Below are 10801 nucleotides of genomic sequence, written 5' to 3'. Positions count from 1 at the left end.
TCATACTGCACTAGTAAGACCACACCTGGAATCCTATGTCCAGTTTTGGTCACAACAATTCAAAAAAAGATGTGACACTAGAAAGCGCAGAGAAGAACAACAGAAATTATTAGGGGGGATAGGATGGACAGCTTCAGGAACTGGGTATGTCTAGAGTAGACTGAGGAACAGGAAGATTTGGGTGACATAACACTCTTCCAATATTTAAAAGACTGTCACAGGGAAGAGGGGAGATCATCCTATTCTCCAAAGCCCCAGAGGGCAGTACAAGAAGTAACAGGTGGAAGATCATTAAAGAGAAATCCAACCTAGATCTAAGGAGAAATTTTCTGACAGAACGATCAGTGGGTTTGCCTCCAAAAGTTGTGGGGGCTCCATCACTGGAAGCGTTTAAGAAGAGATTGGACAGCCACTTGTCTGGATTGGTATAAGGCCATCTCCTACTTGAGCAGGGGGTTGGACTCTAAGATCTCCAAGGTTCCTTTCAATTGTGTTCATATTGTTACTATTACATTGACTAATTCTGATTAAAAAATTCCGACAACTGATCCAAGCACTACTCAAGCTTACTCCAGTGTCACTTGGGAATGAACAAGCTTTTATTTCGTCTGAACAGGAATCCATCTCAATGGCCTTTCTGACCAGAAACCTAGCCTATCCAGCCTCAGAAGCTTGAAAGAGAGGATTGGGGTGGGGGGAGTTAGAAACTTGTCTACACTGCCAAAATATTATGTGTTGCTTCTGCCAGCCAAGGAGGGGCTTTCCCACCATGGACAGAGAGAATACCAACCGGTCCCTCATCCCAGCCTCTCATCTTTCTCTTCTGGCTTCCTGGCCTTCCAAACCCGCAGGGGAGATCCCTGGGCCAAGAGGCAGCGTGCAAATGGCCTGGGGCACGCACAACTGGAGCAGCGGCAAGGGGCGCTCAAGTTCCCAGCATTGTTTTCTCTGGCAGGCTCTACCCTCAAAAGGTAGCTCAGTGGGGCCCAGGGAAGAGTGAGGGGTTCCTGACATAAGCCAGAGCGCCAGCACTACCAAAGTGGCTCCTTCCCTCCTTCCTGCTTACCTGTTTGGCAGCTGTCTTGCCAGTTCTCTCCTCCTCCTCCTCCAACCGTTGTAGAGGATTGGGAGCAGGGTTGGGTCCTGGATGAAAGGGTGGGACAGCTGCACAACATTCCAGATTGAGACCCAGGGGTGCACAACCATAAAGCAATCAATAGGAAATGGACGGGGTAGCTCGTGAACCAGTTGCTTCTTTGTACCAACACGTTCTTTGTTCCATTGGTAGATTAGTGGCTACATTAATAATTGTGTAAATGTGCCCTTTCAGTAATAGAAGCTATTATTCTTTTCCTCTTTCTGCCCTGCTTTAAGTCTCTTGCACAGACAGAAACTATTCAAAAAAGAAGGTGATTTGTTTACTTCAGGGGCAGTGACTTTGTTCCATGTTGTTTTATAATGCAAATACTTGCTTCTCTGGCCAAAAAGCAGGAAAATGACATGTCCAAGAGAGCCACTGGTCCCATCCCCATCTTTTTACAAAGATGGCTACTGAGGGACCATTGTGTCAATTACCCACTTTACTTGATGTCCAGGCTAAGATCTAAAGTGCCAAAGCAAGTTGCAGGTACAAAGTCTCAGCAGATGAAGACAAAAACACAGTCTTGGCAGCAGATGAAACAAGTCTTCTTTATTGGTGCTGGGTAATAAGCATAGTGAACAAAGGGGATAATGCAGTTCAGGATTGCTCGCTCTCGCAAATGCCAAATAACAAGAAAGACCTTTATCAATCCATTCCTCTGATTCACTAATTAGGCCTAAGAAAGCTTCTTGGTATTCAGTCCTGCTGTATTTGACATGCATGGGAGAAACCAAAGAGAGCAGAACATTCTCAACGCTCTGTTAACTTTTCCTTGTTAAGCCTTCTGCTGTTTTTGGAGGTGTAGGATCAGTTCTTCTGCATAAACTCTGAACAGGGGAACAGGGTCCTAGGAAAATACAAATACAAAGGGTGAGTCTTACAACTGCCCTTGATTTCAACTAACAGCACCTCATGAGGACTGGTCTCAGCCTGACTGAGGGACTCCTGAAAGCTCTCATTCTCAAAAGATATACTGCATCAATGGAAAGAAATGCAATTGAGAATGCAACCGGTTATTGGTTATGAGTAGGTAGATATTCTATCTAGGCAGATGTTGCACGATCAAGGAAGTGCAAGGACTAGCCTGCCAACATCCCTTTGTGACGTGGTTAAGCCATGTACCTTCTTCTCCAGGACTCTCTGCTTCTCCACAGCTTCCTCCAAGCTCAGTCCAATCCATTCAGCCTCTTCTTCTGGAATGACAAACTCCTGTAGGCAAAGTTCAGACTGTTAAACTGCATCACAGAAACTCACTGAGAAGCCAGATAGCTACGATTATGGAAAAAGTGCAGATATGGGTAAACATATGAGGAAAATCTCTAGCAGGGGAAGTTATGTGCCAACACAATAGACTATTGGAACGGAAGCTCTTTTCCAAGAAATGTGTAACTGTATCCAAAAGTTACAAAGATAGCACTTCCCTCTCCATTATTCTCTTGCACAATACCTGTTCCCAAGAACAGATGGTGAAAAAAATGCACCCTGCAGCAAGAAATCACCCATAGGCCTCCCTAGACACTCTTGTAAAGGAGAGTCACCTTGTATTTGTTATAAACAGCCTCCCTCTTGGCTGGATCGTCTGGGTGGAGAGAAGGGTCCTTGCGTGCCAGTCTCAAAAGCAAAGTGCGCTTCAGGTCCATGCCCAATTTGGAACACAACTCAGACTTTGGGGTCTGTAAATGGAAAAGATGAAATGCTACTGTCTACCTTATGTCTTACAGGTGGCCCTGTGGGCAACCACAACCCCATTGGTCAGAGGAGGACCTGCACAGTCTCAAGTTGTTGCCACCATGCACTGACCAGAGCTGGGAAGGAAAGTTCCAAAACCAGCTGCAAACCTTTAAGATGTAGAAGTCAAAGCCGAAAGCTTTGTCAATCTGCTCCAGCGTCCTCATGGTGACAGCAATTCTCAACTTCTTGTCTAGGATCTCGCTGTAGAATTCACGATTGAAAATCTGCGGCTTCCACACCTTCTTCAACCGCTTCGAGAGCTGAAAGCACCAAGGAAGGAGATGGAGCCAGGGAGGCAAGGCGCAGGAGTACACACACACACACACCCCCGGCAGAGGGGCAAGCGCCCCCGGTCTGCTCCAAGCGGGGGCCCGTGGACCCACCTTGTCGTCGTGGGCGTAGCGGTAGCCCGTCACCCAGCCCTCGCCGCCCCACAGCCCCTCCTGGCTCTCGGGAGGGAAGTAGACGGGCACCGGCACCACCTGCTGCCGCACGCCCTCCAGGGGCCCCGGGCGGCGCACGTACTCGCCGGCGGGCGGCCTCCAGTGGACGGCAGGGGGCGGCGCGGCGGCGTCCTCGCGCAAGGCCCGCAGGTAGTGGGGCGGCAGCCGGGCGAGGATGCCGCGCTGCAAGCGCAGCGAGTCCCACAACCGCGGCGGCACCTTGTGCAGCGGCATAGCGCGCGGATCCACGCCGGAAGCGGCTGACTCGGCCGGCCGCCGCTCCCGCCCGCGTCTCGTTGGTACACAGCCCAGCCGGAAGGGGACGGCGGGCAGCTCCCTTTCCGGGAGGGTTGCCGTCTTTGTCCGAGAGAGCCCCGCTCCTCTCCCCGTGGTCTTCCGGGGCGTTTGGTCGCAACTTGCCTGTGGCCTCGCCCGGGCGCCTCCCGCCGGCCATGCAAGCAGGACGGGCAGGAACTCGCGGCCGCAGATCCGCGCGATCCCTTTGCCCTCCAGAAATGCCTCCTGCCCATCCAGGCAACAGGCGACTGTTACACCGATGTGCCCCCTCCCACCCCCTCGCCTCGCTTGCTTAGACTCGAACCGCTTCCGCTAGACCCGCTCTGGCTGACGAGTCCTTTTCCCTTTTAACCAACGCAAGCGTTATTTTTAATTGAGCTGAAAATACTTTAATTAAAGATGTGAAAGGAAGCTGCTCCTTTTAAAAAAGCTTTAAAATGCCACAGATGGTTCCATGGAATGTAAATAATAGGATATTGCGACCAGCAGTTGATAGAGCTTTTCCTGAGACGATGATATATCCGTGTTTGCATTTTTAATTTAAAATTAAGTTGAATTTTCTTTATCCGCTGCAGTGATTCCACATCGACCCTGAACCAAGGCTCTTTTAAGTGCAGGTTAACACAAGGACAGGCGAATGACCCCCGGGCTCCCTAGAGGCTACAAAAACAGCGCGGGGTGGGGGGGTGGGGATGGGTCTGACAGGCAGCACCAGCTACTATGTCCCTCAGAGCTGGAGACTGTTCAGAGACCTGATTCTTCTGCCTTCGGAAACGGGCTCCCTTGCTATACAGAGAGAAAGGGAGTCTGTGCTTGAAAAAAGAACTTACCTGGAGTCTTCGTGTATCAATAAAGTGCTATTCATACCTGAGTGCAAACACGGCAGTCCAGGATGTGTGGCACTCTTTTCTGAGAAGAAAGCTCTTTCCTAACCTATTTTCATTGGCCAATGGTTTCACGTCTGGAGGCAAGGTGGTGGATGCAGGGCAGAAGTGGTGGGGCTTGGATAGTGATCCTGCATCCACCATGGATGCTCCAGTCCCCCTGAATTGCCTTAATCCCCAGCCATTATCTGGGCTCCAGAAGGACCTATTTCCTTTCTGCTCATTACTCCCAAGTGTGCCACGAGATGAAGCTACATTTCCCAAGGTTCAGAAAGGCCCCGGTTCTATCAGACAACCTCCTCTTCAGCCAGATATTGCACTGCCTGGCTGCCTTCATTTTCATCCAGCACACCAGAAGGAAAGGGGTTTTTTTCCCCCCACATTCCTCCTGCCAAATTAAGTGGATCCATTGGGAGGGAGTCTGGCTGCATCAGCCCCTCCTTTTCCAATCACCTCACTGTGTAGAGTTCCTCCTGGTCATTCTTACAGATTTGGTAATGGCACAGCAGTTTACGGGACCAGGCCCACGGGTCCTTCTGCTTATCTCCAGGAGGAAGGAGGAAGGCCACGCTGCTTGCCACCATGATGTGCCAGAGGCTGTGAGTGTAATAGTAATTTTCAGTGGTTTCCATGAAGGTGTACACTGCTATGGCCACAAGTGCCAAGCTGGTCCCAGGGAAGAGGAAAAAGACCCAGCGCTTCCAAGAGGGAGGATAGCAGCGCCGCCGGGAGATCCCACGATAGACCTATGGGAGGAAAGAGGGGTTACTGGGAGCAGCACAGCCAAGAGAGCTTGGTCAATCTGTTGCAGAAACTGCTCTTCACGTGTCTTGCATTTCCTGCAAGAATGAAGTGCCCTCAGGGCCCAGTTGGTTGTGGTGAAATGGCTAAGAAGCAAATGGTAGTGGATGTTTGCTAATCAGAGGGAACCTCAGGAAGGAAGCCCAGAAGGCAGTGGTGACATACCCAAATGGTGGCCATGACAGTGAGGGCAAAAACACAGGGGCCCATCATATTCCACACGCCCCTGCGGTCCAGCTGTAGCGACATTGCAATGACCAGAGTCCCCAGCATGCAGAGGACCTAGAGCAAAGGAGAAAAGCCTGTACAACAAGATCCAGGGCTGCTTTGGAAGTTGCTGATGGCAACAAGAGATCTGCCCACTCCGTCCTCTCTTGCCTGCCTTGAAACACAGAAACCCAGCACAAATGAGGATGCAAGGCCAGCTTCCTGGCCAATACACACCCCCACCACTTGTGCTGGTCGCTTACACTACAGCCAAGAAACGCTAGACAAGTGGGAAAGTTCACATCTTCCATCCCATAATCTGGCTTCCTCCCCATTTCTTCGCAACTTTTAATTAGGGATTGCCTATGGCTCCCCATACATACATATTTCAGGATCTTCTTGACTTGTGCCATGCACAGAATGGTCACCCAGATAGAGACAACAGAGCCCAGAAAGTCACAGAACTGCAATGTGTCGTAGTCCATAATGCACATCACGGCAATGCCAGGCTGGTCACAGGCGTGGTAGAACTGTAACCACAGTAAGGAAGAAGTAGGAGTGGTGCCAGAAAGGGGGCTGTTGATAGCAGGTCTGCATCTTCAAAAGCTTGGCCCAGAAAGGCTCCTATATCTCTCCTGGCTCAGAAGTCCAGTGGGGCCAAGGGAACTCCAGAAACCCTAATTCACCCAGACAGGCCTAGAAATGGAAGCCAACTTTCCCACTTTCCATTGCAAAGAACTGAACTGCTCTACAGCATGCATTGGACTAAAGAAAAACAAAGAACTTACTGTGGAAAAGAACATGGTGAAGGTATAGACGGAGGCCTCAACCAGGTGGTAATGGTAAAGGGCCACAATGATTGCAGGCAGGAAAAACAGGTTGCTGAGGGTGAGCAAGAGGGTGGCCAGAATCTGGGTGCCTACAGACTGGGCGTTGGTTCCATCTGTGCAGCTCCAGCCAGCCCAGCCTGCGAGAGGAAAAGGTAGGGAAGACATTACCTACAGAAAGCAATGCACTGCCAAAAGCAGGATCTCAACTCAACCATTTCTCTATCCTTGTTTTCTTGGATCCGTGTGTGTGCTTCTAAAGTTGTGCAGCCATTGGCCTGCCAACATACTTGGTCTCATTTCCAAGTGCTTTTGGAGCAGTGCAGCCACTCCCAGAAGCACCCAAACAGGTAGGCAGCTCCATGCAGAAGGTGGGTTCTGGTGGGTCTTGCTCTCCTTTTTTGGAGGACAGGACTTGAGGTAGAGCTGCCCCAGCTGGGAGGCCTGGGGGACAGAAGCAAGAGAGTTCTAACTAGGACCTCTCTTACCAGCCTTGCAGATGCAGCCAGTGTAGAGGTAACCATGGCGCCTCATGAGGCTGCACTGTCCATGGGTCCCACAATCGTTATAGCAGGGGGTGAGGTAGGCAAGCATGGCTACCTGGCCTTGAGCTTGATCACAGTCTCTGCACAAGAAGGGGAGAGAAAGAAGATGGGTCCAGGGAGTTCCAAGATGCAGCAGTTCAGTCCTATTGGGGACGGCCAGCGTGGGGGTGGGGGTTGTAAGCACAAAGCCACTCCAGTAGCAGTTTTCTCCCCGCGCTATAGAGAGCTAGGCTCAACCTGGAGATCCAGTACTCACTCGGATTCCTTTGGGCAGAGCAGCTTCAGAGACAGATACCAGCTGCCGGTTTGTGGGTAAGGAACAATGACTGCAGCTTCCCTGGAGGACATGCTCACATTCAGGAGGTAGCCCTGAGCGAAGGCTGGGTGGGAGAGGAAGAAGCAAGCAAATCAGCTACTGTTGGTACATGTCCTTTGAAAACCATCGGCTTCTTTGGAGTAAACCCACAGGTGCTCCAGGAAAGGGGAAATACAGTTGTTGGAACGTTGGCAAGCAGTTCTGCTGACTACGTACCTGTCCAGCAGCCACTGGAGCCGTTCAGGGAAAGTGAAGGAGATGTAGGGCTCAAGCAGGCCAACACAGTGGCATTTCCAGAAGTCTGCAATGACAAAACTGATCCCAGTTCTGAATTCTGGCAGGAGGCAAAACCTGTCAACCTTTGGCCCTCCAGATAGAAGGCATTCATTCTCACCTGGTTCAGCATCAGGTTCAGCACCAGGTTCCCTCCACTGTCCATGCCTGAGTTTAGGTTAAGGAGCAGCAGAGTGGGAATATCGCTCTGAACAGGCACAGTGGAATCTCCAAGAATGCGGAAACGCACAGATGCAATATCCAGCTCCTCACGGACAACCGGCTGGCCACGCAGGCAGTTGTTTCCTGTGCCAGAGGCATTGTGGCTGCTGCCCATGGCAAGCAATGTGCTGTTGAGGTGGTCTCCTGGCATTGGCATCCCCTGGTTCTTCTTCAAGCTCTGATAGAAGCCAAGAAAGGAGGCTGCGTCTCCTGGCTTGCACGCTGCGAGGAGAGAAGCCAACACATGCTCTGTCACACAAATGGGCAGGAGGAATGGGGAGGGCAAGAGGCCCTTCTGGATGGAAATAGGACCTCCCCTTCCTCAAACCAGGGGGCACCACTCTCTTGGTTGGATGAGAAAAGAAGCAGCAGCAAAGAGGTCTGAACAGGAATGGAGAGAGTCTGTGCTCAGATCTCCATGGTTGCCGACACTCATTCCTGATTCCAAGCATTCTGATCAGGGGCACACACCTATGAAGAACACCGCCATCTCAAAGGACATGCTGGCACTGGCACCACCAAGGCTCTCCACTGTGATCCAAACCCACCTTCCCCATGGTGGGGAAGCCAAGAAGATGCTGCAGGCCTCCAGGCAGTGAAGCACCTTCTGGGAAGACCAAGAGAGCACAGCCAAACCCAAGGTGACTCGGAGGGCACAGGCTGCAGCAGAGCCATTCTCCATGCATTTCCACAGTTCAAAGCGCATCCCAGCAGTGTACTCGGGGACAAAGATCCTGCAACACATTTCCGATGCAGAGAAAGGGCCCAAGAGTTAGTACATGGTTCTTGGTCTTAAAGGGGCCAGCCGATGCAACCCCACCCCACTCCATGCTACTCACTTGGCGTGAAGTGGCCTACTAGCCCCCTTGGACAGAACCTGTTGCACAGGCACATCAGGCTCAAGGACTACAATGTCCATTTGGCGCAGCACAAACAGGTCAGGCTGGAAGATGTAGCTGCAAGACCTGGAGAAGCCCTGCAGGCAGAAAGGCCAGTCAGGGAAACTGCCCTGCTCAACTCCAGCTCTGCCAGTTCCTATCTAGTACAGTGGATGCCTCTTGGATCATGGTATGCCATGGATTTGAGCTTTGGAATTCCACATCGCCTGCAGGCTGTTTCCCCCACTCCCACCAGCCCAGTTCTCACCTTCACCTCAATCTTGCTTGATGCTGGGGGCAGGTGGGCAGCAAGAAACCAGTCCCCAGCAGCCGGGTTAGTGAGGTTGACAAAAGTGCTATTCTGCAGGGCAGCATCCAAGGTCAGAGTTTGGCTGAAGGAAGGAGGGACGCTTGTGTTCACAGGAAACTGTGTGCCCAGAGGGTTGATGACAGGAGGGGCACCATAGCGGATGTGGCTGGAGGACACAGGTCAAGAGAAAGGATCACTCACTTTCTCAGGCACTCAGGACAGAGACCCTGAGCCCTCCAGAGCTGGTACTCCCTGGCACAGCAGCGGTGGGGGAGAACTCACTCACAAGGTAACCTGAGTCTTCCCGCATCCAGGGCCTTTGTCTCTGGAAGCCTGCAGGAGCCATCGCAACTGCACTGTGTCCTCAGGGACACGGAAACGGAAAATTTTGGCACTTCCATACCAACTGTAGAAGGACAGCGTCTGTGAGCTCTGGGAAAAGTACTCAGAAAGAAACACCGGATCTGCGAAGAAAAGAAGAACCAGCCCTAGCTGCAGACAGGTCCTGGTGGGGAGGCACTGGCTGCTGGACAAGCACCTGGCTGGATTCCCACCCTTAGTGGACAGCCTGCGGCTTGACTGGCCACAAATGCCATTGTCTCCATTGCAGCTCTCAGGTGGGTATCAGTGACTGGTCTGGAGCAGTGAAACTGGCTGGCTGGGCTGGGAGTGACCTTGGAGTGACCATCAAGCACACCGGCAGCCTCTGAGCAGGAAGCTTCTACGTGTCCATTAGGAGACCTCCAAGAGTCCTGGGAGGGACTTGCAGAGCACGGCCAGGCAGGCAGGCACACCCCAGCCTGCAGGCATCATTGTGCTGGACTTTGTACAGCAAGCCCATTTCCGGAAAAGAGCACTCAGTCTTTCCTCTCGCTGCCTGAGGGCTGGGCACAGTGAGGAGAGGATTGGGCCCGGCCAGCCACTGGGATTTTTGGATGAAGGAAGCCACGATATTGCCCCTGCTTGCCCTGACACACTGCATGTCACCAGGAAGAGCTGTGCCAGGCAAGAAAATCCAGACATAGGTATCCGTAAGGAAGGAGAGAAGGAAGGAAGCGAGCACTCTGTCGAGGCTAACACAAGACAGTGTGCCCGCCTGCAGCCTACAGTGCATGACCCAGGAATGGAAGCCAGGAAGACCAAACTCCATCCCCCGGGGTGCCTGGGCACTGGCCCACCTTTCCGAGGCATGGATGCCCAGGAAGAAGCCCCAGACCGGGTGCCACAAAGCCCTGCCACAAAGCCCTTTGGAGCCACCTACTCAGTGCCCCCTCTCCAAGGGGGCTGCTGGGCTTCCTGCCGGGGGAAGCAGCACAGGCTCCTTCGAGGGACAGCCCTCTCCCCAGCAAAACAGCAGCCCCTGGCCCGCCGCCCACACCGGGAAGGGCTCGGTCGCGGAGGTGCCAACCGCAACCCGCTTGCCAGAGGACAGGCGCCTGGGGCCACTGGGGAAGCCGCACGCTGCGCGCCTCTGAGAGCGGGCGGAGAGCCGCGCCCGGCCGAGTCAAGGTAGCGAGCGCGAGTTCCCCGATCCGTCGCCGGTGCCGCGCAGAGGAGCAGCGGGGGATGCGCGGCTCACCCTCGGCGCTCTCCGTCCGCTCAGCCTCCTTCTTCTCCAGCGGCGAGCGGGCAGCGGCGGCCAGGAGCAGGAAGAGCAGAGGGCAGCGGCCGAGCGAAGCGCCAGCCATCTCCGCCAAGGCTCCGGACCCGGATCGGCCGCCCGGCGGTGGCACCAGGAAGAACCCGCGGGGCAGGAGGGAAGGCAGTTGGGCACGCGCTGCAGGCGGCGCTTGACCGGGAAGGAGGCAGCGGCGGAAGCAAACCGGCTCCGCCCTCAGGCGCCGGGCGGGGGGGAGCGGTGGCCGGAGCGCGGGGCGGGAGAGCGGGCAGGGGGCAGAGGCCGCCTCCGCGCCGCGCAAATTCATT

The 10801-nt window shown here is 53.4% G+C and overlaps 2 protein-coding genes across 2 annotated transcripts; both read right to left on the bottom strand.

The window, feature by feature from the left end:
* Positions 1-1670: 1670 nt before the first annotated feature.
* Positions 1671-4943, bottom strand: MRPL28 (mitochondrial ribosomal protein L28). Its single transcript, XM_083372939.1, has 5 exons — positions 3256-4943; positions 2980-3132; positions 2680-2814; positions 2264-2350; positions 1671-1988 (listed from the first exon to the last, which is right to left on the bottom strand). The coding sequence occupies exons 1-5, from the start codon at positions 3547-3549 to the stop codon at positions 1917-1919; spliced, it is 741 nt and encodes a 246-aa protein (XP_083229065.1). The 5' UTR covers positions 3550-4943; the 3' UTR covers positions 1671-1916.
* A 2-nt stretch (positions 4944-4945) lies between these two features.
* PGAP6 (post-GPI attachment to proteins 6) lies at positions 4946-10800 on the bottom strand (the record flags this gene model as incomplete). Its single annotated transcript, XM_083372938.1, has 13 exons — positions 4946-5242; positions 5463-5579; positions 5888-6034; positions 6293-6471; positions 6820-6956; positions 7133-7256; positions 7409-7493; positions 7587-7909; positions 8159-8421; positions 8527-8663; positions 8834-9041; positions 9162-9339; positions 10455-10800. 13 exons carry the CDS (start codon positions 10798-10800, stop codon positions 4946-4948), a joined length of 2541 nt encoding a protein of 846 aa, XP_083229064.1.
* Position 10801: the final 1 nt, after the last annotated feature.

Source organism: Vipera ursinii (assembly GCF_947247035.1).
Source record: "Vipera ursinii genome assembly, chromosome: 13".
In the NCBI taxonomy this organism is placed as follows: Eukaryota; Metazoa; Chordata; class Lepidosauria; order Squamata; family Viperidae; genus Vipera; species Vipera ursinii.
This window is presented reverse-complemented; position numbering and strand designations above follow the sequence as displayed.

Excerpts from the sequence above, each read along its gene's own strand:
- MRPL28 (XM_083372939.1), bottom strand. The coding sequence starts at position 3,549 with ATGCCGCTGCACAAGGTGCCGCCGCGGTTGTGGGACTCGCTGCGCTTG. Across the intron at positions 3,133-3,255 it reads GCTACGCCCACGACGACAAG|CTCTCGAAGCGGTTGAAGAA; the intron begins GTGGGTCCACGG and ends TGGTGCTTTCAG. Across the intron at positions 2,815-2,979 it reads TTGACTTCTACATCTTAAAG|ACCCCAAAGTCTGAGTTGTG; the intron begins GTTTGCAGCTGG and ends TTCCATTTACAG.